This window comes from Piliocolobus tephrosceles, chromosome 13 (assembly GCF_002776525.5).
Source record: "Piliocolobus tephrosceles isolate RC106 chromosome 13, ASM277652v3, whole genome shotgun sequence".
Lineage (NCBI taxonomy): Eukaryota > Metazoa > Chordata > Mammalia > Primates > Cercopithecidae > Piliocolobus > Piliocolobus tephrosceles.
In genome coordinates, this window is record NC_045446.1 from 77,004,241 (window position 1) to 77,030,981 (window position 26,741).

The window sequence follows — 26,741 nt, forward strand, 5'->3', positions numbered from 1 at the left end:
TGGTAGATGTTGAGTTTTTCAGCAACTTCTCGTGTCATTGTAAGAGGTTCAGCTTCAATGACTGCTCTCAGTTGGTTGTTGTCAACTTCTGATGGCCAGCCACTATGCTCCTCATCTTCAAGGCTCTCTTCTCCTTTGCAAAACTTCCTGAACCACTACTGCACTGTACCTTCGTTAGCAGTTCCTGAGCCAAATGTGTTGTTGATGTTGCAAATTGTCTCTGCTGTTTTATGACCCATTTTGAACTCAAATAAGAAAATTGCTTAAATTTGCTTTTTGTCTGACATCATTTTTATAGTCTAAAATAAATATAAAATAGCAAGTAAGTCATTAGCAAAAAACATTAAGAAATGTACATTAAAATGATATATAACATAACATTTAATAATGTATTCCAGTATCAAATGGCAAATTTCAACAATGCAAAAACCACAGTAACTTTTGCACCAACCTATATTATTTAAAACTATAACTTTACACGAAACCATTTTATTAGGTAACTCATTGTTCTCTTGTCAGGTAGGGATCAGAATAAATGCAAAGCTTGATACCTATCATGCTTAGATCAAGAATACCCAATCTTTGAGTGAACTTCATTTCCCCGAAGCTTGGAGATCATTGGGCAGAGGATGAAAGAGTTGATAATAAAATAACAGATTGTAGTTGGGGTTGGGGGACTGCTACCAAGACTGGAATTTGCCTTGAAGTCAGCAATCAACCCTTCAAAGCTAGCTAACAAATCAAAGGCTTGTCATTTATTTGTTTTTAATTTTCCTGCAGGAAGGTTTTTAAGGATTTAAGAGTTCAATTTTATTGCACTGAGAGAGGGAGAGAGATTGCTATCTCTTGTCCTGAAAGAGCAAATAGCTTGGATAACCTCCTTTTCCAAAATGCTATTTATACAACTCTGAGGTCATGGTAGTTTAGGTACTTTAGACTTCCTGGGTCTTCCTGGATTGCAGCCAAGTGACTTTTTCATTTTCACATGACAAGGAAAATTGCCATGTCATCTTGGAGTGGTGTCACATTGCTGGGAAGAGCCCATTTTTATTGGCAGCATGATCCTCAAACCACTGTATTACTTATGACCCTGCTGTTTGATGGAGTGGACCCACTTCTCGTCTGGAGACTCTGTCCTCACCCTGCCTGCACACAATTCCCCAAACAGCACCTCTGCCAGCCTTGAGTAAAAAGACCAAATATCTGTGTGCTCCAGGAAAAGCCAGAAGACTCAAGATTGGCCCAGTAAGAAAGTGTGAGGCTTGTGGGTGTAGTGACATCAGAGCAATTTATTAACAGTTTGGGTTTATGTCTTGATTTCCCAGGGGCAGGGATGATAATGTGAGCAACTACTTACAGATCCCATAGGATCTAGGGGCTTTTCCCCACTAATTTTAGTCTGCCGGAAACCGGGATAAAAAAGTCACTCCTCCTTGAAGGAAGTCCCTACCTGCAGCTGCTGGTGTCAGTACTGGAATCTCATCCCAGTGTGACCTTCATTGCCTCTGTTAGTGTGACAGGTTCCACAGAGCTGTCACCCTGCAAACTCACCCTTTCTCCAGGAGAACAGGCGCAGAGCTGCAGTGGAGGGTACCTATGTGGCTTCCCTGTCTGACACAGATTTGCCTTCATGTGGTAAGTCCCACCTCACTCCCCCCTCACTCCCCCAGCTCCCAGGAAAGGGCTTTCTTAAACCAGCACAGCCCTAGAAGGGCCTCTCTTGTGTCAGATGGGAGAACCAGCCCTTGTGGCATTCTGCAGGGCTTTGAAGTGAAAAGAACAAGGATGATTATTCTTGTGGTTTCCCTAATCTGTGTGCTGAGGGCTGAAGGAGCCAGGTGATCCTGTGTTTGAAATAAAACAGGTTACTCTTCTGAAAAAGGAGGAAGCAATTTGCTTCTACAGGTACAAATCCCCCTGTTGAACCCCTGGGCCAGCCCCCTCTTGCTGGCTTTCAAATGTGACAAATTGGTGCCATTTCCAGTGATGGCTGTGAGGCACTCTTCACAAGCTCACTTGTTTTTCAGCAGCTCCCACCCCCACAAAGAGACAAAGGAAAACCTAGAGGCCTAGACTGTGGGGAAGAAGTGCCAGAACAATCTGCTGAAAGTTAAAAATAAGTTTTAAAGTCAGCTCACTGCTGTCTGTTTTCAAGGTCAGACTGACTGATGATTTCAGTCAAAACAGCCAAACTAACTTCCCTGTGAGTTCTGTTCAAAGTGGCTACCCATGGCACACCTGACGGCATCCATTCATGGCCCTGCTGCTCAGAGGGCCTGTGCTGCATGTGTAAGAGCTGCAAAATAAGCAAAAGCAATGCATGACATCTTCCTCAATCAGCTTTTATACCAGTAGCTATTCACAGAGTTGTTATCAGTAGCTAAAATAATGTGAGAATCAGGCTCTGTGCAATATGCTAATACTTGGATGCATTTTCTAATGAAATCCTTATAATCTCCTTACAGCCCTGTGAGGAAAGTACTGGTCACTACCCCTATTTTGAAGCAGGCTTTCCAAGTGTGCTAATTATTTTCTGTCTGCCTCCCTCCCATGAGTTCTCCAACCTTCACTACCCTGCACCGTGCCCAGAAGGCTGGTCCTTGTAGACAGCCAACCAGACACCCTTGTGAGCTGACTTTAGTAGGCCTCGGGAGATCAGAGTAGGAAGAGAAGAGGTCAGGGTGCTTCTTTCCAACTCCCTCCATCCTTGGGGAGCCATTTCGTGCAGCAGCTGCAACTCTCTGGACTACCTGGCAATTGGAAGCAGGCTTCCCTCCAAGGTGCTCATGCTCACTAGACTCTGGGACAGCATTTCCTCCTTTTTGCCTCTTGCCCAGAGGAGTGATGGCTTCTCACTGTTGCTAGACCCTGGATGCCTCTCTGGCTTGTTTATTCCCTCTACTCTGTCTTCACCTCCATAAGTAGCCACTTCATTAAAGTATCTTCATTTGAACCAATCTAGGGTGAAATGTGCTATTGCCAAGACCCTGAATAATACACCCTGCCAAAAAAGGTGCGGGCCAGAGATGCAAACTCATGGTATTCAACAGTAGGGGAGAAGAAAAATAAGCTGAAGATAAAACAAATACAATTACAAGAGCCATGAGAAAGTTATAGAAAGTGTTATGGGAAATCAAAGGCCAAGAAAAATACTTTGTAGAAGATGTAACATTGTGTTAGGCCTTTGAAAAACAGAAGGTAGACAGATGGATATGAAAGAAAGAGTTTCAAGTATGACCAAAGACAGAAAGGCAAAAACACAGAAGTGCAGTAAACTTATGGATGATGTTTCTCAAATTCCATTCTTTTTTTGAGACAGAGTCTCACTTTGTCACCGAGGCTGAAGCACAGTGGTACAGTCACAGCTCACTGTAACCTTGACCCCCCAGGCTCAAGCCTCCCAAGTAGCTGGGACTACAAGCACGTGCCACTAGGCTCAGCTAATTTTTGTATTTTTTGTAGAGATGGGGTTTCATCATGTTGCCCAGGCTGGTCTCGAGCTCCTGAGCTCCAATTCTGTTCCTTAGAAGGCTACTATACTACGAAATGTTACTTCTGTATTGAAAAAAGAATTCCATGGTCAAATAAGAGTGGGCACCTTTGAGATAAACTTAACTAGACTTCTTTATGCAAGACTTCTCAGAGTATTTGAAATGGTAATATCCATATTTAACTACCTTTTTTTACAGACAATTTATTGAACTCTTCCAGAAGTGTGGGAGGGAACAGAGTTTGAGAAACACATATTGTCCAACAGCACTCTATAATCCTGTGGGACTTCCTGGTAGAGCAACTCCGAACACCCTGCAGGGGCCAAATTCAGAGCATACTACAAAGAGTTCTGCAGAAAGTCAGTCAAATGTCATAAATCATGGACAAATGGCACCTAGAATGCCAACATGTAGCCACAGCATGAGTAGTGAAATGTAATTAGCAGACCAAGTGGAAACTGAATTTGTTATCTGACATGACCTGTAAGGAAACAATGGTAAACAGATCTTAAGCGGAAGTTCAGATTTACATTCTGGAGAGTGTGGGAGCCCCAGTGGTAAAATATCATGTGCACTCACTGTGTCCTGTTCCTAGTGGCTGGCAAGCTAAATTATTTCTGATCTAATAATTTTAACTAATTAGAATTTTATTCATTAATTTATTTAATCATTTATTAACATTAAATAAGCCTTTACTAAGAGCCAGGTTCTCTGTTAGACTATAGCAGAAAATTAGAAAGACTATAAAGGAAAACAAGACAGATTTCCTACTCATAAGGAGCTCTGGACGCCTTGAGTTTCAACATATAAATACATATAATTACAACATAAGATATAATTTTAATACAACCCTCAAAAAACATAAGTTAAACTTACAAATCTCGTACCAAAGTGTTTGGAAGCCTTCAGAGAACAGCTGATATTTGAGCTTGAAGGATGATGTTTCTCAAATTCTATTCCATGAATAGAATTTTCCAGAAAGAAAAGGAGAAACCTCATAAAAGACCCAATTTCAAATATCCAGACCCCACACTGAACCACACGAAAGCTTACTCCTTATAGAAGAGTAAAGAGAGAATCCAACATTGATGGATAAATATAAACATAAAACAAGAATTTTCCATAAAAGATTTTTAAAGTTACAAAGATTTTAGAAAAAAATTCCAATATAAAATCTTCGTTTTCTCTTTTGTTCTTGATCATAAGATCCAGTATGCAAGTTAGAGTAGATCAGAGAAGCCCCATGCAGGTCACTGGAGACTTCAAATTTGACCAGAGAAAATGAGAAACACATAGTTATTCCAAAATGTTCCTAATATTTCAGTTTACAATAGTGCCCAGAGTATACAGGAAATTGTGAGTACTCAAGTCTACTTTTCTTTCTGATAATTTTAGATTGGCATATTCTAAGTAGGATTAAAGCTTTTCCTTGCTGTGCAGCTTTTTTTCCCATGATATGTACAAATATGAAAATTTAACCCTACAACGATTTTATATGTTAAGCGTTTATATATGACACCTTCACATATTTACATTCAGGGTGCCTGACTACCTATGTTTCCAAAGACTTAAAATGAGTAATCTATACTTAACAAAAATAGAAATTTTTAGAAAGTTTTGAATGTAATACAAATATATTTGTTTTCTGTATTAAGTGCTGTAGAGATTTGAGTGGTTTATCTTGTTAAATTTATTTTTATTATGGAATTTTACTATGGGGGTTTTATTTTTTACCACAGAAAAATGTAAAGCCTGCATTATAAGAAAAATGTGGTTTTGCCCTAAAAAAAATACTGACAAATATATAAACCTTGTAATATTCATGGTTCAATAGGTAATTGTTAAATGAATGAACTGATGGTACCACAGAGGAGATTGGAGGAGGAGACAAAAAATACAACCATGGCTTTCATTTGAATCTATAATTCTTCCTAAATTCAATATTAAAACTCTCTTGCCTATAGACCAGACCGAAGATAACAAGATTTGGGGGTGTCAACAGGATTCCTGGGATAAATTTTTTCTTATAAAGTATGGATTAAACATTTTAGCATTGATAATATTCATTTATTCAATAATTTTTGAAAACATTTATTGAGCACTCACAGTAATAACAGCAGCAGCAGTGATAGTAATGATAATAATTATAATAATAATAATAGGTATTGTCAATTTAGAATTTATGCTGAGCTCGATGCTATGAGTTTTGTAATGATTATCTCACTGAAACTTTACAACAGCCCTAAATCAGTCCCATCGTGCAGATGAGAAAAGTGAAGCACAGAAGGTCACATAACTTGCCCACATTCACCCAACAAATAAATGAATTCTAAGTTGAATCCAAGTCAGTCTGACCACAGAATTTCACATCCTTCACTACTCCAGGATCCCACGGTAGGCACCATGGGTGCCCCAAAATTTAAAAATGATGTGGATCATCTTCCCATAAGGATTCCTATGTCATAAGCTCATAGACTGTAACAGCAGTTTATCTGGGCTCTCTATAGACAAGAAAGTAAGGCCAATGAGTGTGGTGATTTACCCAAGGTCACACAGCACCTCTATGGCTAAGACACATTTAGAATGCCCCATCCTGTGTTGACTTTCATTCCAATTCTCTTTGCACTCACTACACAGAGCCGAAAACCCCCACTTACTGACTAAACTACAAAATCCACATAATACTTTGTTATTATCATCAAAGAAATATGAAACCATATGGAAATGATTTTGAAATATGCCCATTTATCTCCTTAAAAATAATCCTTTTTGATAAATTTCAAACTGACTTAAATTGTTGAGGCTACATATGGATCTTGGTCTCATGAAAAATAAGCACTAAAATTGAGTTGAGGTTGAGTTTAGAGTTGGTGCTGGTCATGCCACCCTAAGTTTCCAAGTATCATTCAGTCCCATCTTGTTTCCTGCTTTGGGGTCATTTAACAGGTCATTATTGAGTTATTACATAACTGGAACAAAAGCAAGACAGAATCAAAAGGATACTTAGAGCTGGAGTGACATCAGAAACTGATGCAACCTCCTTATTGTCCGCACGGGAAAAGGCAAGTCTGGGAAGCAATATATCACAATGGAATCTGGCAAAAGAATGGGGCAGACTGGGCAGAGGTCACAGCTGTGATCCTTTGTACTGTACTGTGGCACCCAGTACACTATTTTAAAACTTTGAACCTCAGAATCCTCATCTACAGAATGAAGAAAATCATAGCTTCTCTATTTGTCTTAAAGATTACACATAATAAAATACACTCCACAGTACCTGGCATATAGTATGCATTTACTAAGCATAGCTACAATTACAATTTAGTCCTAGTTCTGCTCCCTTAATTTATGCATTGATTTTCTCATCTATACAGTGGATATTTTTCTTCTTGTCTATGTTACAAAGTAGTTTTGTGAACACAGTGAGATAATGTCCAGATCTTTACGCTTTGAGCTTCAGCTAAAATTCTACCTCAGAGAAGCTTTCAGCATCTGCCAGAGCGGGAATTAATGATTCCCTCTTCCACGTTCTCTAGCTCACGTCAATATCCTGATCCAGCCAGTATCTTGCTTTCTCCTATATTTGATTTTGTTTATGTCCATTGCATAAATTCCTCGAGCTGAGGGGTATTTACTTTCTCTCCCCAACAGCCCAAATAACCTTATACAGAGTGGATGATCAGAAAATGTGTGGGCTTTGCCCTGAATGCATTTTCAACAACTCGATTGCTATGCATATAAAAAGTATTTGGGAATTACAATTATAGAGTTGAACTGAGTTCTTAAGAAGCAGTGAGGATTTCAGCTTTGGTTCCCCCTACCCCTTCTCCGCCAGGGAGGGAAATGGGACAAGTACAAAAAGAAAAGCAAACCTCTAGGCTTAGCCTGAAGACATCTGCTGTTTACACTGGTCATTTGTCTCAGAGGTCAAAATACAGTTCTATCATCATCCTTATGGCAATCGTGGTGACAATCTAACAGCCAGGAAGTAGCCTCTCATTTTACTCTTGGCAGCTCCGAGGAACAACAAAAGCCGGTGGTGCATGTTCAAACTGTGTGCCCCCGTGGGACATCTGTAGTTAGAGTCCTACCTATTAGCTCTTTGGATAGTAGGCAGTAGTCCCTGAGACCAGCTGAGGGACTATTGTGCTCCTGGGCCTTTCTGTGCCTCAGTTTTTCTCTCTGAATGATGGGAATAATCATCTTGTTCTCCATGACTCTACCTTGAAACACTGCAACTAGGAAAAAAAAAAAAAAATGAGCAATGAATGTCAAAGCTGGTTGAGGTGGTAGTGGAGGACTATACTCCAAGCAGAGCCAAGCGTGATAAATATAATAATTCCTAATATTAAGGCTTGTTCCATGTAAGAAACTGTCAAAGCACACTATGTATATTCATTCAATTCTTAAAAGAACTCTATGAGAAAGTCCTGGTTTTACAAAGGAGGAAACTGAGGTACAGAAGAGTTAAGCGAAAAGCCACACAACTAGTAAGCGTCAGACCCTGGATTGGTACCCCATAGTCAGATTCCACTGGCCACTCTTAATTATGTTGCTGTACGGTCCTCCTATTGCCATCTCTTTAATTTTGTGCCTAGCTCAGTGTTTTCCATGTAATAGGTCTAACTCAATATATATTTGTTGGATTGAAGTAACTCTGATACAACTTGAGCATGGTTGATAAATCTCTCCCTTCTTCTCCTCCTTCCGGCTATACCTCCAGTTCCTCTATTAAGATACTTACCTTTTAGTGGTGTTTCTTCAATTGGGAGCTACAGACCCTTAGAGTGCCTCAATTTAATTTTTAAAATGTTTATAATAAAATATAAATATAAACACATTCTGGATCATTGGGATGACTATCTCATACCAAGTACTGCCTCTTGATTGCAGCACCTGTGTGTACTAGTCTTTGGCAGCGAGAGTTACCACTTCACTTGCTATGTTAATAAGAAACAAACAGCACGAATACCTAAATAACGTATTAGACTCGAGAGAAACCATTGCAATGACATATAGTGTGGGCAAAGGAGATGTGGTAGATGTGAATGAAGGAAAGAGGTGAGAGAATTGAGTCTGCATCGGGCACCTCACACATCATGAGAGTGGTAGAGCCACAGGGAACTCAAAGGTACCCACGCCTCAGCTGTCAGTACCATGCAATGCTGGTAGTTTGTTCAGGAAACGTTACTAATTTCAATTTTATTATTCTGGAAGAAAAATTTTTATCTGTTTTGGTTTTATTTGTGAGTTGTTCAAAAGCTGTAACATAAGCTTATATCTGGTTTTGTGTCTGTGTGTGTTTTGAGACAGGGTCTTGCTCTGTCACCCAGGTTGGAGTGCAGTGGTGATCTTAGCTCACTGCAGCCTCCACCTCCTGGGCTCAAGCCATCCTCCCACCTCAGCCTCCCAAACAGCTGAGACCACAGGTGTGTGCCACCACGACTGGCTAGGATTTTTGTATTTTTTTATAGAGATGGGGTTTTGCCATGTTGCCCAGCTGGTCTCAAACTCCTGACTTCAAGCAATCTTCCCACCTTGGTCTTCCAAAGTGCTATGATTACAGGCGTGAGCCACTGAGCCTGGCCTATGTCTATATATATTAAGGTGACATTTTAAAATAAAACAATTGAAGCCAAGCCTGGAAAGGTCTAAGAAAATTTTGCCCTTAAAATGGTGGAAAATATCAGTTTCCTTTCTATTTAAGAAACACCAGGCCGGGAGCAGTGGCTTGCGCCTGTAATCCTTGCTGAGAAGGGAGGATACTTGAGCCCAGGAGGTGTACGCTGCAGTGAGCTATGATCCCACTACTGCACTCAAGAATGAGCTACAGAGGGAGACCTTCTCGAAAAGAAAAGACCACAGAATAATGTGTTCAGGGCTTTCTTATTTAAAAGTAATTGCAAACACCAATGTATTAGGCCTATCAGTAACACCTTGGTGTGAAATAGTACTTTACACCTTCCCTTTCTGAGAGCAGGCTTTGATAGGAGTAAGGAAAGCTAAGTAGCTTGATAGAAAGCACTGCTCGCTGCAAAATCTTGTCCTACCATTCAGTAGCTGTGTGACTTTGGGCAAGTCATTAAACCTCTCCAAACCTCCTGTTCCTTATAAAATTAGTGTAATCTCTGCACCTTTTTTTTTTTTTTTTAATCGCACATCACTCCTTTATTATACTGATCTGGAAAAAGGATTTAGTACAATTATGCTCAGGTGAACACTGGACCCATGTGGCAGAGCCAAGCAACTAGAACATGATTCGGAAATCAGTGAAAGACACTTGGAGAGGACCAAGGGGCGTTTCACTGCCATGAAACAAGGCAGGAAGGGATTCTAACACACACAGCAGGAAGCACTCCTGCCCCTCAGAGGTCGAGGAACTGATCCCATACTGGTATGAGGAATGGCTTATTTTCTGATGACCACATGTGGGACTATTTCAACCGCCACAAGAAACCCCAGAAGGGTTACTGTTTTGTATTATTTATATATATACTATACTTTTTAAATAAAAGTAAATGTAACACATAACTAAATTCAGGATTGATCCCAAACTTCTAGAGCCAGTTCCTCTAGGGTCAGGGAGGAAACAGCGGTCACATCACCATGCAGGTTACATTCATCCTCCGCACCTTCTTCACCACAATGGCCTATATGTAAAGCTAGTTGACAGAAAATGCACAATACACGGTAATCCATGTTAAATACGAAGGCTCTAACACTAGGACCTTAAATGGCAAGGTCTCCAGCCTGGTTAGAAGAGGATTCCCCGCACACCCCCTACCCTGGCCCCCAACCACCACCACCAAGATACCGACCGCTTGGAGTGACTCAGGGAAGCAGGCCCACTGGACGAGGAGGTGGCTCCACCAGCTGGTGCCCTGATGAAGAACTGAGGCCAGTGGGCTCGCCCGCCAGCCCGCCGCCCAGAAGCTGCCAAGCACCCCCGGTGCTTTGGGCTCCACGCAGAACACTGGGTGCTGTAAGGAAATGCAAAGCATTGGTGGCCCTGCCATGGGAATACAGGTTTCTGTTCTTTGGAGGCACCGGAGAAACTAGGAGTTCGGTCAACACCTTAAGGCGCTAAAAGCGTACGTGGGGGTGGGGAGCACACAGGTTCTGAGCAAATTCTTCAAATTTGCCCAGGGCTCCCCATGCACCAGGTGTGGCCCGCGTCCCTAGTTCTAGGCTGCTACGGGAGGGGTCGCCTTTTGTAGGGGACTTGGTCTTTTTGCGAGCTGGCAGCGTGCTCCCAGCAGCGAAGGCCTTAGTCTTGCTCAGGAGGCCGCGCCCCAGACCCGGGGATGCGCGATGTTCAAAGGGTGTAGGCGCGTGGGTCCCGGGCAGGAGAGACCGCCAGAGCCGGCGCTGCCTGGCGCCGAGAGGCTGGGACTGGCGAGTGCTGCCGCGCCACCGGGGCCCACCTGCGCGAGGCCGCAAGGCCTCAGGCCCTCTGGGCTGCCTGACCCTGCTCCGGGCGCAGGCGGGCGGCGAGGGGAGGTGGGGCACGATCTGTGTGCGGTGGGGCGGGCGGCGGCCGCGCTGCTTCCCCGAGGCCGGAGGCGGGGCGGGCGGGCCTGGGATGGCGCGGGGGGCGGACCCGCCAGCTGCCTGCGCCGCTCGCCCGCTAGCTAGCACTCGGCTGTGCGGCGGGGCAGGCATGGGAGCCGCGCGCTCCCACCCGGCGCCCACACCTGTCTGAGCGGCGCAGCGAGCCGCGGCCCGGGCGGGCTGCTCGGCGCGGGTGAGTGCGGGCACCTACTAGGGCGTCCGCCCGGGAGCGGGAGAGGCGAGGCGCCGGGAGGAGCGGGACAAAGGGCCGGGTGTGCACGGGGTGGGGTAACTTCGGGCTGCTGGAGGCACCGGAGACTTCGCCAGGGCCGTCTTCGGGGTTCCAGGATGCGGGCTGGGGGCCTGAAGGAGCTCTGGGGAGACAGTGGGGGCTGCAGGGCATTTGGATTCATGCATTGTCACCCATGAAACGGATGGGGAAAGAAGATTTTGAGACTACTGTCTTGAGTGCAGGATGTTGGTTGGGAAGCCAGAGAGCCGGCTCTCGGCAAGCTGTCCTTCGGCGGGGGCGATTGCTACACCCCCATGCATTCCCCCACACACCACCACTACTTCTTTTCCTTGAGTTTTGCATATACGCGATTCCATCAAGTTCTGGACATTAATTTTTAACCCTGGGCATGTGATTGTGAACACACCTGAGCAAGCAAGAGAAGTGCAAAAGTGCAGCAAATATAAGCTGGGAAATAGAATCTTTTCTCTGGAGCCGTAGTGGATGCCCGTGTGCGTTCCGGGGGTGCTAACCCTAGACGCTACAGTCTCAACTAACAACAGTTGTTGTAAGCAAATAGTTCTTCTGCCTGTAGGCATTCACGAGTTAACTTTTAAATAAAAGTTTTAAAGTTTTAAAAGGAGCGGGAGAAGACTTGTTCAGATGAACACCACCACTCCCCTCCAGAATACAAATTAGGTTTGCTTTCCAGCACCTCAGAAGAAAGCAGCTGATAAAAATCCTGTTTGTTTTACTGCCCACTGGGCGACATCCGTAAGAATTCAGAAACTCAGTGTAGGTATTGGAACAGGGCTTGCTTCTCTCAGCTCCTGAAACTAAATTTGAGGGTTCCCTGTGCGCTCCTTAGGAGCAGGTAGACCAATGCCAGAATCCTCTTCACATGGCCATGTAAGAAAGAATTGAATTTATAGATGAAGTCAGGTGTGGCCAAAAGCCCTATGTCAAAGTAGTATCAGGATATTTATTGCATGTTGTTTCAAGATCCTACTTATGCATGAGAGTATTTGCGACAGGTTTATAACCGTGTCTACCATGAAGTCTGTCAGGAGTGGATTGGAGGTGAAGTGGGGAGAAGGAACTGAGAAAATGCCCCCAGAAGCCACTAGGTTTATTTGTGAAAGTGTTTGCACCCCATCTGCATATGAAAAGTTTTCCTCTGCAGTTTTCCTAGTTAAAGTCAAGTGGTAACTTGTCCTTTCTTGTGTCTGAACTGGGAAGGAAGCCTTTTTCCAAGGTACCTAATATGGATCTCATTTTTGTAACACGACTTATTCAGCTGGATGGTGAATATGGATGCATTTTCTGGCTGTAGCATAAGTGTCCATTAATGTGTCTGAGAACATTTTTGTTCCCAGTCTGCACTGGTTAATAGTCTCAGGTTCTCCCACATATCTCTTCTCATAGATCCCTTAGGATTTCATCCACCAGGCATTATTCATGCCTAACTCCCACAGACTCCAGGGAATTTGTTTCTCATGTTCTCAACATTAGCGGGTTATTTTGCATTCTGTTCTTATTCGCCTGCCAGGTTTATCCCAGGCCCCATTTAGTTTACCTAAAATCCGATAGAGAAGAAGCTAAACTTCATTTGACCACAAGATTGTGTTTAGGGTTGCTGGACTTGTAAGTGCCTTGCAGTTTCCTGTACAAGACTGTAATTCTTAAACTATTATGTGATTAGGTCTGTTTTGCCTTAACAGGGTCTGTGACTAAGGAAAACGAGAACAAGCCTGACTGCAGAGTATTCACAGAGTTTGGTTCATTTTTATCCATTTGCTTTAGGATTTAGCATGGTTTCACTGTTCCATATCCCTGACCACTGATTCCATGGAAGACCTTTTGTCATCTCTCCAAATGGTGTCCAAAACCTGTATCTTTGCAAATGTTCCTACCATTTCTTTCTGTCATTACTGTTTATAGCGGCTGCAGGAATTCACAATTTGTACAATAGAGAATACATGACCTAAGGATTAGGTTTTCCCTCCCAGCACTTGTTTGCTATAGGAGTTAAATCGTTCTCTCAAACAGTGGCCCTCTTGAGGAGACCTGTGTTGTTGCAGTTTTCAAGACTAAAGTGCCTTGCAGGAGATAGTAGTCACTGCACCCAGACTCCGAAGAGACTGTTGTTTGCATATCTGTTAAATGTGTGAAGTCCCACCACCAAGGGCCTATGAAGTGGCAGCATCCTCAAAAAGTATAAATATTTTCAGATAGTGGCTCATATTGAGTGATGGAGGGTGGAATGTGTAACCCATTTATGAATCAGATACCCAAAGCTGGAAAATGAATAGTTTTTGTATTACTAAGCATGGTGAAAAAATATTTTCTTACCTTCATTTTCCATTCTTCCCTGCCAGTTAGGTAAAATGATGCACGGAAACACTTAGTTGGAAACCTTAGCAGATAATTTATGTAGATGAGGAATCTTTATTCAGCAAAAGCTTATTCCTAGAAATGAAACGTTATAGACCTAAATTTTCTTCATCCAGACTTAGGTAAAAGGAGAAGATTTGAAAATCTTCATTCCATTTTTAAGGTGTGAGTCTTTCAGGCAGCTCTGCAAGGATACGGTGATTCATTTATGAGGGTGAGAGAGAATTTAAAATTATGTAACTCATTAGTTACCTTTCCAGGTGTGGGATTATGAATGTTTTCATTACATCTGTTTATACCTTAGACGAGTGTTTATGTTTAAATAAACAGGTATAGCACAGGCTTACCCAGCGTTTATACAAATGGGAGCAATAATTATTTGTCTTCTGAGAAATTAATCCATTATCATGTGAGTTGAGAAATTAATGTAAATCCACAAACCTAATTTTAAAGCGTCACAGTTGTGCATCATTTGTTGTGTTATTAATGAGGATGAGCCAGGGCAGGCTGCAAATGCCTCAGGAAAGACCCTTAATGGACAGGAGGGTTGTTTCCCCCTCAGGCTTTTCTTTGGGTCCTGTCTTAAGAGCATACACACCCAGCCATCCCTCCACTCCGTTCTTGAAAGCTGCCTTCTGCTGGAGTCACAATTTGTACAATAGAGAATATATGACCTGAAGATTAGGCTTTCCCTCCCAGCGCATGTTTGCTATACGAGTTAAATCATTCTCTCAAACAGTGGTCCTCTTGCAGACTGATCAGGGAAATCTTGTCTGCCAGATAGGTGAGAGATTAGCGTGATACATTTTCCTTTTCCTTTCCCCCTCGTCTGCCTCCACCCTCCATAATTCCATGAGTCAATGGTCCTGAGACATAAATGACAGTACAGACACTGTAGACAGCACCGTCCCTGACCCGGACTTCTCTGATTCTGGAAAATTATAAAATTAGGGAATCCTGGACCTGAAAAGACCAGAGCTAAAAAGACCAGCTAAAGAGACCGTCTGGTTGAGGATGCTATTCAGAAGAATTTCTAAACCACCCTAAATAAACATTTGGTAAAGGACTAAGCAACTTAAGAAGCTTGTAGCTTTAATACAGACATCAGTTTAAACCCATTTAAGGGCTTGAGAACCTACAGCTGTATCTTCTAATTTCTGATTAGATACTTTAAAAATATCTAAGCCTAATCCGTTTGAAATAATTTGATGGGAATTCGTTTCTAAAAGTCTGCATTCATTTCTAAATCTGAATTAAAGTTTTTTAAATGCAATTTTATAATTTTCAGGGTTACATGGAAGCTTTAAGCAAGATATATAATGCTGTCAGAACAAAGTCATCACACAAGTTAGTAAATGGGGTTTAGTAATATAGAGAACTTGGAAGCAGAGTTGCAAACTAAGAGAAATTAGGACTTTTTAAGTCTCTGAAAAGTTTATTCTTCAAAGTTAAAGCTTCACGCTGTCCTGTTGGGTTAGCAGTTTGTTTTATTTTGTTTTGTTTCTTATAGATGGCTGGCTTCTCCTTCACTCCTGGCTAAATGAACAGAATTTAAGTTGTAAGAACTCTGAATTAGTAATATTCTATCATACAGTAGACTCTTTAGCATTCACTAACAGGATTTTGTGATTCATAACTGGTTGCAAAGGTTCTTGAGACATAATCATTTATCATTTTGCCAAAGAATACATTTGGTCCTCTATATTGAGAGGTTGGAGTAAGGCTGAGGCTAATGAAAGAGGATATTGTAACTGCCACGTTCTTCATGCACATTGAAAATAGTCTCTGTAGCTGATGATAATACACAGTATAATACTACCTCATCTCCTACTCTGTCTCCCCCAAGAATCATATTCTAAAAACAAGAACACTTGGCAGCTTGGACCTCTGCATTCTGTGTTTTCTTTCTTAAGATAAGCTGAAGTAAAACTTGGCTTACCACATCTGCTGCTCAATATAAGCCACATCACCATTCCCCACATTACTCAAAGGGAGGAGAGGATGGTGCGTTGGGGCCCAAGATACAGCCATGTGGAAGATCTATTACTCCTCGTAGTCCATGTCACACTTGGCAGGGATTCTGGTGTGAGTGGGGTATTTGGTCACCTAGACAGCAACTTACATAGAGAAAAGGCTGCTCAAGTCCTAGATAAGCCCAAGGGATGAATCCTCAGCCAGTAGGTGGGAATAATCAGACAGAACCATGCCCCACAGATCTCCTAAAGGGTTGTCGTCACCACACCCATCTCACTGCCCAGTTCTCCATTGGCAAGGAGGACTCAGCTAGCTTTGGCATCCCTTCCTAGTCCACTTAGAACCTTTAATCTTGGCAGTACTCCCAACAAGCACATATAAACACGTGTGTGCACATATGCAGGCGCCCCATGACTTCAAGGATTTAAAGAAATAAATGTATGTCCTTCCTACAAAAGGGCTCAGGGACCCTTCCTATTTGGAAAGATGGAGACAAGCAGAGTTTCAGAGAATCAGGAGTCCCAAGGAACTGGCTTTTCCAGGACCTTATTTCTTTCTTTTCTTATCCCTGTTCTCCCAGACAGAAGTGGAAGCCAAGAGAAAGAGTCAAGCTAAAAGGTCCCAGAGGTGTGTGGGGCACACACATAGTTTAGAAACACAGTGTGGATATTGGGAATGAGAATGGGCATGCTCCCCTATACTATGTCAGATCGTTGGGATTTTCTAGTTTTATGTAAAAGGAAGCAAAAGGCACCCACAGTTGTCAGTAGATCTGTACTCTCAAACAGGAAGAGAATGAGAATAACAGAACAGTTTCTTCCTGACTTCTGCTGTGTTCTGAGAGCCTCCTGATACCTACCCCTTCAGGCTCCTTGTTTTTGGATGCTTGGTTGTGAATGAGTTACCCTACCTGCTGAGTCAGCTTCTATTGAACCAGAAGAGTCAGAGCCACTGAGAGCCAACTGATGCTTAAACATTTACGAAAGCACTTTCAGTCTGCCTCCTTGTTGTTTTCATTGTGGGATGATTGATCTGGGCATTTAAACATACCTTGCAGTATAAAATCCAAACTTCTTCATTTAGTACACATAGCCCTTCAGGATCTAGCTCTTGCCTGCTGCCTCCACCACTTCCTCTACTCCACCCTTGTTGAGCTCAGTGTGATTCCCAAAATTACTCACACGGTTGCATGTTGCTGTGCCCTTGCACAGACTCTTGTTTCCCTTACCTAAGTATCCCCTTCTGTCTTATGTTATCAGACTTCTTTTCAACTTCAGTACCCATCTGAAACATCAAGTGATGCCTGGAAAATTTCTAGGGCAATTTGTTCATTTAGAGGGTAAATTTAAATTACACAGCTTACTGAATGACCGAGGCATCAAGGAGGGACAGCTCCACAGTGTGACCTTTACTAGGACTCCTATTGCTTCTAAATGATGGGTGCGTTTGGCAAATTATACATTTGATCCTCTATATTGAGAGGTTGGAGTGAGGCTGTGGCATATTATTTCTCAAGCATCGCTTCCCCTAGAAGGCCTCTCTTGTTCTTACTCCCACAACTGGCCTCAAGCTCTTTCTCTGAGCTACCACATCATCCATGTACATCATTGTCATAAGCAGTCAGCATGTAACATTCATTCACTTTTCCATTAATACAAGCATCCATTTAACAAGTCTGTGTTAAGTGTTAGCACAGGCCCAAATTTAAGGGATTTAGCTGGGAATACAGATACAAACAACTGAAAAAGTAACCAATGGTAATAGTCATAGTGTTATAGCTGATGCAACATTAGAGCTTTAGATATTGACAAAGATCCTGGTAGTGTACCACATAATCCAAAGGAAGAAGGAATATTTTATTAGAAGCCTAGCCACTCTGGAACTCAATATATATAATAGTAAAGGTTGTTGTAAATTCAAAGCAAAAAACAAAACAAAAACAAAAAATCTCGTACCCTTTTTCGAATGCACCATCATTTAAAAACCATAGGAGTGGTAGTAATTGTGACACTGTGGAGCGGTCCTTCTTTGATGTCTCAGTCACTCAGTAAGCCATGTAATTTAAATTGACCCTCTGAGTGAGCTCTGAGAAGTTGCTCTGAAAATATCCAAGTACATGTTACAATGAGAATGAGAGAAGCAGGAGGGAAAGGCAGGGGCATCAGGAAGGTAGAAGAGAAGGAGGTTTAGAATCAAGCACAAAGAGGGCTCAAAATCACATGGAAATTGGGGCTGGTCAGTCAATTAGCCAGGGGACTAATGACTTTATGCATGCTGCTCTGTAGTCTACCATCATTAGGGGCATCTTAAACATAGGAAGGAACACCCAATTTCACTTCAGGCACCCAGCCACAGGAACGTTCCTAAGGTCGAGCCTTTGCGTTGAAAGTGAGACCGTTATCTAAGGATTCCTCTCCACACCCTGATTCCTGAGGAGGGTTCAAAGACAGAAACAATGACATGCCTGTTGCTGGGCTTTGCTGTCTGCAGTAAATGAATGTTCAGCCCTTGCCCTCCTGACCTGCTTGTCTTTGTTTCTACAGAACAGTGCTCGGCATGGCAGGGATTCCAGGGCTCCTCTTCCTTCTCTTCTTTCTGCTCTGTGCTGTCGGGCAAGTGAGCCCTTACAGTGCCCCCTGGAAACCCACTTGGCCTGCATACCGCCTCCCTGTCATCTTGCCCCAGTCTACCCTCAATTTAGCCAAGCCAGACTTTGAAGCCGAAGCCAAATTGGAAGTATCTTCTTCATGTGGACCCCAGTGTCATAAGGGAACTCCCCTGCCCACTTATGAAGAGGCCAAGCAATATCTGTCTTATGAAACGCTCTATGCCAATGGCAGTCGCACAGAGACACAGGTGGGCATCTACATCCTCAGCAGTAGTGGAGGTGGGGCCCAACACCGAGACTCAGGGTCTTCAGGAAAGTCTCGGAGGAAGCGGCAGATTTATGGCTATGACAGCAGGTTCAGCATTTTTGGGAAGGACTTCCTGCTCAACTACCCTTTCTCAACATCAGTGAAGTTATCCACAGGCTGCACCGGCACCCTGGTGGCAGAGAAGCATGTCCTCACAGCTGCCCACTGCATACACGATGGAAAAACCTATGTGAAAGGAACCCAGAAGCTTCGAGTGGGCTTCCTGAAGCCCAAGTTTAAAGATGGTGGTCGAGGGGCCAATGACTCCACTTCAGCCATGCCCGAGAAGATGAAATTTCAGTGGATCCGGGTGAAACGCACCCATGTGCCCAAGGGTTGGATCAAGGGCAATGCCAATGACATCGGCATGGATTATGACTATGCCCTCCTGGAACTCAAAAAGCCCCACAAGAGAAAATTTATGAAGATTGGGGTGAGCCCTCCTGCTAAGCAGCTGCCAGGGGGCAGAATCCACTTCTCTGGTTATGACAATGACCGACCAGGCAATTTGGTGTATCGCTTCTGCGATGTCAAAGATGAGACCTACGACCTGCTCTACCAGCAATGTGATGCCCAGCCAGGGGCCAGCGGGTCTGGGGTCTATGTGAGGATGTGGAAGAGACAGCAGCAGAAGTGGGAGCGAAAAATTATTGGCATTTTTTCAGGGCACCAGTGGGTGGACATGAATGGTTCCCCACAGGATTTTAACGTGGCTGTTAGAATCACTCCACTCAAATATGCCCAGATTTGCTATTGGATTAAAGGAAACTACCTGGATTGTAGGGAGGGGTGACACAGTGTTCCTTCCTGGCAGCAGTTAAGAGTCTTCATGGACTTATTTTAGGAGAGGCCAAATTGTTTTTTGTCATTGTCATTGGCGTGCGCACGTGTGTGTGTGTGTGTGTGTGTGTGTGTGTGTAATATGTCATATAATCTTTTACCTAATTTCTTAAAATTGCAAGATGACTGGCTTTATTATTTGAAAACCGGTTTGTGTATCATACCATATATCATTTAAGCAGTTTGAAGGCATACTTTTGCATAGAAATAAAAAAATACTGATGTTTGGGGCAATGAGGAATATTTGACAATTAAGTTAATCCTTCACGTTTTTGAAAACTTTGATTTTTATTTCATCTGAACTTGTTTCAAAGGTTTATATTAAATATTTGGCATACAAGAGATATGAATTCTTATATGTGTGCATATGTATTTTCTTCTGAGATTCATCTTCTTGGTGGGTTTTTTCATTTTTTCCTTCAGTGCCTGATCATTGATGCTTCCATAAGGTAGTGTTCCCATTTAGGAACTTTGACAACATTTGTTAGGAAGTTAGAATATTTTGGATTTGGAGGCATTTGCACAGTAGTCTTTGAACAGCAAAACAATGTGTTGACTATACTGATACACATATTAAACTATACTTTATAGTAAACCAGTATCCCAAGCTGCTTTTAGTTCCAAAAATAGTTTCTCTTCCAAAGGCTGTTGCTCTGCTTTGTAGGAAGTCTTTGCATATGGCCCTCCCAACTTTAAAGTCATACCAGAGTGGTCAAGACTGTTTAGCCCAACTCTTCCACTTAATAGGATTTCACTCACGTTTCTGGAAGTAGCTATTTTTCAGAAGACAATAATCAGGGCTTAATTAGAACAGGCTGTATTTCCTTCCAGCAAACAGTTGTGGTCACACTAAAAACAAGCATAGCATTTTACCCCTGGATTATAGCACATCTCATGTTTTATCATTTGGATGGAGTAATTTAAAATGAATTAAATTCCAGAGAACAATGGAAGCATTGCTTGGCAGATGTCACAACAGAATAACCACTTGTTTGGAGCCTGGTACAGTCCTCCAGCCTGATCAAAAATTATTCTGCATAGTTTTCAATGTGCTTTCTGGGAGCTATGTACTTCTTCAATTTGGAAACTTTTCTCTCTCATTTATAGTAAAAATACCTGGAAGTTACTTTAAGAAAGCCAGTGTAGCCTTTTCCCCACTAGCTTTAAAAGGGCCCCTTTTGCTGGAATGCTCTAGGTTATAGATAAACAATTAGGTATAATAGCAAAAATGAAAAATTGGGAAAATGCAAAATGGATCAGAATCATGCCTTCCAATAAAGGCCTTTACAAATGTTTTATCAATATTATCAAATTACAGCATATAAAGAAAAAACTTGGACTTACTGTATGTTTTTATTTTATGGCTCTCAGCCTAAGTAAGCACTTCTTTCTAAATGTATCAGGGAGAAAAAAGCAAATGGACTACAAGGCACATGTTTGCTGTTCTTCCACCCCAGGTAAACCTGCATTGTAGCAATTTGTGAGGACATTCACATGGAGCACTGTCACTTAGACATTCTCCAGGGCTTTCTTGAGCTTTTTGGAAGGATAATTCTGATAAGACACTCAAGGAATATACAACCACAATGCTTTCTTCAAATCATATAAGAAATACTATGCATAGCAAGGAGATGCAGAGCCGCCAGGAAAATTCTGAGTTCCAACACAATTTTCTTTGGAATCTAACAGGAATCTAGCCTGAGGAAGAAGAGAGGTCTCCATTTCTATGTCTGGTATTTGGGGGTTTTGTTTGTTTTTGCTTTAGCTTAGTGAAAAAAAGCTCACTGAACACCAAGACCAGATGGATTTTTTTAAAAAATAGATGCTCCTTTTATGAAGCACCTTGATTCCTCGATTGTGATTTTTTGCAAAGTTAGACAATGGCACAAAGTCAAAATGAAATCAATGTTTAGTTCACAAGTAGATGTAATTTACTAAAGAATGATACACCCATATGCTGTATACAGCTTAACTCATAGAACCGTAAAAGAAAATTGTAAAATAATTCAACATGTCCATCTTTTTAGTGATAGTAAAAGAAAATGTGGTATTAAACTATCATAGTAGTTGACAGAAAAAGAAAAAAAGACTCATGGCATTATTAATATAATGAGTGCTTTACATGTATTAGTTATACACATTAGAAGCATATTTGCCTAGTAAGGCTAGTAGAACCACGTTTCCTAAAGTGTGCTCCTTAAACATCATGCCTTACGATTTTCTACCAAAAGTAAAAAGGGTCATATTAAGTCAGAGGAAGATGCCTCTCCATTTTCCCTATCAGAGGTTCGCATGCCTGTCTGCATATTAAAAGCTCTGGGAAGACCTGTTGTAAAGGGACAAGTTGAGGTTGTAAAATCTGCATTTAAATAAACATCTCTGATCACAAAACCCTTGTTTTCTCATATAATGCCTATGAGCAATCTGGTGTTGTAATAAGTACATTCTGGGGATCTCTGTAACAGCCTTTTGGTTGAGGTGATAATGTAGAAAGAATGATGAGTCCGAGTGGGGTCAGGTGCCTTTAGGGTTTAACCAGACCCTGTAACCAGGATTTGGAAGTCTTCACAGCATGAAATTAGAAATAATAAATTTGAAAATTATCAGTCGCTGAGAATCAGAAGTTTGTGGCAGAACTGGGGACACATATTTTACATAGACTTTACTCCAAATTTTGAATTTTGGAAAGGAGATAGTGTTTTTAAAAGGTGGGGAAATAGCCTTAAAGAGGTAAAGAAATATGAACCAGTAAATGGCAGAGTTGTATGTGTATTCTTTCTTTTTATTGTTTTTGGACCAAAAAGGGATTGAAATACCAAGGTCATGCTCCCAATTCCCTGTTCTTTTGTAGCTCAGTCTACCTGCTTGGGGAGATGGGACGCACCCGGTGATGCCTGGATCATGTATTCAAGGAATCACTCTTCCCCTAACAAACCCTACAGGAGGTCTTTAACTCAGAACTTGTTAAGGATGACTAAGCCTGTCCTGGAATGATGACTCTAGGCTACTGTCTGCTAACTGAAGGGTAAATGGCAGCCATCCAGGGAATTCAGAGGAATTCTGACAGTGATCCCCAACACTTACTAAGGGCTTCCTTCTTACTTTGCCTGGGTTCTGCTGCTGTTCACGTCTGCACTTTCTTTGTTATTGTCATGAACCAGCTCAAGTATACCTTGAAGTTGCCTCTAACCATTGATTTCTATGGATGTTTGATAAGGCAGCCATTTCATTTATTCAGAATGGGATTCTTTTGAGAATGCTATGAATAATGAAGCTGGGGCTGCGGGTGTAAGCCAGGTATGTCTTGGCCAACAAGCATGTTTGGTCACCTAATTATTAACCTTTCAAAGCACTGTATAGAGTGCAGACTGGCAGCCATCCTTGCTAATCTAGGAACAAAGGTGGGGCTGCAGCTCCCTGTTTCTCCTCTCTGGGCTTCCATTGTGATTCCTGTGATACCTTCTTTGCCTGGCTCAGCATTCTGAGGGCCTCTAATAGGGGAAGGGCATTTAAAAATCCTTTCGATGGGATGGGGTCATCGTATATACATAGACATGAGGCCATTTCTGGAAGATCAACAACACATCTGTTTTTAGTCTGGGGTTCCCCCCGGAGGAGGAAATAAACCAGTTTCCAGAACAAGAGTAAATAGGGGTTGACTGGGCATGGTGGCTCATGCCTGTAATCCTAGCACTTTGGGAGGCCGAGGCAGGTGGATCACTTGAGGTGAGGAGATCCAGACTAGCCCTGCTAACATGGTGAAACCCCATCTCTACTAAAAATACAAAAATTGGCCAGGCATGGTGGCACATGCCTGTAGTCCCAGCTACTAGGGAAGCTAAGGCAGGAGAATCGCTTGAATCTAGGAGTCAGTGGTTGCAATGAGCCAAAATTATGCCACTGCACTCCAGCCTAGGCAACAGAGTGAGACTCTGTCTCAAAAAAATTTAAAAAAACTTTTTTTTAAAAGGGTAAACAGGATTGAGAGCTGAGATAGCAGCCTGGTATGGGAAGATGATGGCCTTGGAGTTGGGCAGACTGATTCCATAGTTGCCTAGTTCCTTATGGCAAATAAATCCCAATGCAGTGTGGTTTAAAATTTAAACCCTCCTATATGATTTAAAGATCCTCCCTCTTCTGGGATCTAGCTTCTCAGTGGGCTCGGTTGAAGCTGAGGAAGAGAGAAAGGAGACAGGTATCTTTATCTGACTCACTGCGATGATGTTCTCTCTTCATTGCTTGCTGCTTCTCAGATAACACCAGCTCTTCTACCCTCTTTAGCCCTTACCTGTGGTGATATAACCCTCTGTCTCCTGCTTTTGGGGGCACCTTTATCTAACAGATAGCTCTCTCAAATACACAGCCAGCAAGATGCTTCAAGCCCAGTCATCTTGTTTCCTATTTGCATCACCCACAAGAAACTCATAAGCTTGCTACACCAGTGTGTTAGTGGCTCATTGAGAATTTGGGAGGGAATATGTTTGAGCCTCAACAAACTGAAGTGCAAGGGCCCCTGGCAGCAGCAAACTCATTCTGTTTAAGAGACAGATGGGGAAGAGTTCAAAAAGCTAGATTCCAGCCAGCTCATATAGAAATTAAGGATTCTGGTAAGGTCTTTTTAATTCATCTTACTTGCTGGGGGTTACAGTCAAAGGACTTTAAGTAGGAGCCCTGGTGGGGCCTCATCAAGACCAACTTATCCATGAAGGGACAGTGGGCACAGTGCCTGGGGCCCACAGCAGTTTTAGATATCACACAGAAATATTTTAACTTATTTTAAAATCAAAAGAAGAAAGTGAATTTTTAAGCCTAATAAAATGTGCTAATATAATGTTAATATATTTATATTAACAGCCATAAAATATAGTTTTTAATATTTTTAATGGAGGAGGAGGCTTATGAAGCCAAAAGTGCTTAGGGCACACAAAAATCACAATGCAGCCCTGAAACTCATTTATGTTTTACAATATCTCTTTGGATGTTAAATAGAGAATGGATTTTAGGCAGTGGCAATGGGAAAACTAGTAATCCAGGTAAGAAATGGCAGTGACTTTGACTATGGAAGTAGAGGATAAAGTAGAGGATATTGAATAGTGGTCATATCTGGAAGAGTATATATTTGAAAGTAGAGCCAATATGAATAGGTGTGGTAAAGGGGGAATCAAGAATGACTGCTTGGCTTGGGGCCTGAGCATCCAGGCAATTCCAGGTGCCATTTGCTGAGATGGGAAAGACTAAAGGAAGAGAATTAGATTCTGCTGTGGAAATGAAAACCAAGAATTCCTGTGTCAGTAGTGTTAGGTTTCAGTTGTCTAGCAGACACCCAAATGCCAATGTCAAATGAACTATAGGATCTCTGATTGTGAAGCTCAGTAGAAATATCTCAAATGTACTTGTAGATGGTATTTAAACCACACAGAGATAATATCACCTGGGGAGAGAATGAGGCTTGAGAGGAGAAGAAGGCTGAGGACTGAGTCCCAGTCCACCAACACTTAGTAGAAGAGGAGGAGGGTTCAGTAGAAGAGGAGGAGGAAGAGGAGGAGAAGAAGGAGGAGGCAGTAAGGAAGCTGGTAAGAAGCCACCAATAAGGTTGAGGACAAAGAGGAAAATGTAGCCTTAAAGAAACTAAGAGAAAAAAGTTGGAAGCCAAGTTGAGGAAGGGGAGACAAACGGTGGGACAAGATCAGATTGCACTTTAGGTTATGCTTAGAAATGTCCCTCTGGCTATGGTGGGAAAGAAGGGGTGGAAGGCAGGAGACCAGAGAGGAGTCTGTCTAGTCCTCCAAGCCCCAGCTGTTTTCATGACAAGCAGAACCTTGCCTTGTGTATCTCTGTGCACCCACCATGCAAGCATGGGGCACTGTGCATTCAATCATCCATTTGAATAACATTATTTATTGCCTGTGAATGAGGGATTGATTAACTGAATCATCCAGGGACACTTGGGACAGCTGTGCCCACAAGAAGAGCAAGAACCTGGGCATCAATGGGGTAGTGCAAACATGGGCTCAGGGAGGCCCCTGCCATCCCCTCCTGCCTGGAATAATGTTTTCTGAGAGGCAGAAAGTGCAGGGTGACTCTTCAGTGTGGTATTTGTCCATGTGTGTATCAAGTGTGTAAAAATAATGAGTGCTCTCTTAGTCTTGATTTATCACTGCCCCTTGTCTTTGGGCTATTAAAAGGACTGAGGCCCTCTCTTCCATAAAGAGCAAGAACAGCTTTGAGAAGTGTCAAGTTCCAATCCAGTGAAGAAAGACTGAAGTGTTTGCCTTGGAGAGAATGAGGAGAGTCTCAGGAAATGAAATAAACAGACAAAGGGGCTAGAATCCGAGCAGCAGCCATGGGAACAGCAGCCGGTTCTTGCCTGAGCTGTCTTCTCAGGATGGCCTTGCCTGGCTATCTTCTCTGAAGTTCAATGCTCCTCAGCCCCTTCTTTGGGCAGTTCTTATTGCCCTTCCCTGTTTTTTTGTCCTGCTCTGTAATTATCACTAACTCTGTTATATTTATGTATTTGTCCTCTGCCACTAGAATGTAATTTCATGAGGACAGAGGTTTTTGTCTGTTGTGTCCACAATTAGTACAGTGCCTGGCATGTAGGTTCTCAATAAATAACGTTATTCAAATGGGTGATTGAATGAATGATCCCAGATGGTTTATATAACCCATAAAATGATGACTTAGGATTACTTGAGCTTGGATATTCCTTGGGTCCAAACACATCCCAGAATAAAACGCTTGTGGTGTTTTGTATGTATTCTGTTCTATTCTAGCATGTGTTACATTGCTGTTGTTATTTATGTGTCTGTCTCTCCTACTAGACTATGAGCCTTGCAAGAGCAGGGGCTGAGTTCTGTTCTTCTCTATCTTCCTTTATCTATCCCATGGTCTAGCATAGGAAATATTTGTGAGAAAATGAGTGTCTGTCTGTCTTGACCTGCCATGACAGAGATCCTCTCCCACATCTCACAGGCAACAAGCTAGAGTTCAGTGCTATCTATCACCTCCTCTCCAGCTCCCCTGCCACTGCCCTGATTTCACCATGATTTTTCTCCTTTAACTATGACAGCAGATTCCAAATTGGATTCTGAGCCTCCCAGCTCACCTACACCTGCCCAAGACATGTTCTGAAGCAAAGACATGATCAGGCCCCTCCCCTATGTTTCCTATTGACTAGATGCTGGTTACTAGAGAAGTTTAGTCTTCTTAGCCTTGAATCCATGACCCATCCAATATAGTGATCAGATTTATCCCCCATTGCTTCCCAGAGTCACATAACCTGGCGTCTAGCCAAGTTGCACCAAACGCATCCGCGTTTTCAACCCTCTGTCATCGCTCAAGCTC

General features: G+C 42.4%; 1 protein-coding gene across 4 annotated transcripts; it reads left to right on the top strand.

The window, feature by feature from the left end:
- Positions 1-1,510: 1,510 nt before the first annotated feature.
- On the top strand, positions 1,511-21,788 carry PRSS23 (serine protease 23). 4 transcript variants are annotated; one of them, XM_023209230.2, is made up of 3 exons: positions 11,135-11,235; positions 18,186-18,342; positions 18,439-19,697. In XM_023209230.2, exons 2-3 carry the CDS (start codon positions 18,199-18,201, stop codon positions 19,348-19,350), a joined length of 1,056 nt encoding a protein of 351 aa, XP_023064998.1. In that variant the 5' UTR covers positions 11,135-11,235; positions 18,186-18,198; the 3' UTR covers positions 19,351-19,697. The 4 variants fall into 4 exon arrangements, with proteins under 4 accessions (XP_023064995.1, XP_023064996.1, XP_023064997.1 ...); XM_023209227.2 differs by lacking the exon at positions 11,135-11,235 and adding an exon at positions 1,511-1,635 and having other exon boundaries at positions 18,186-21,788; XM_023209228.2 differs by having other exon boundaries at positions 11,132-11,235; positions 18,191-21,788.
- Positions 21,789-26,741: the final 4,953 nt, after the last annotated feature.

Coding starts and splice junctions, on each gene's coding strand:
- PRSS23 (XM_023209227.2), top strand. CDS start 18,199: ATGGCAGGGATTCCAGGGCTCCTCTTCCTTCTCTTCTTTCTGCTCTGT.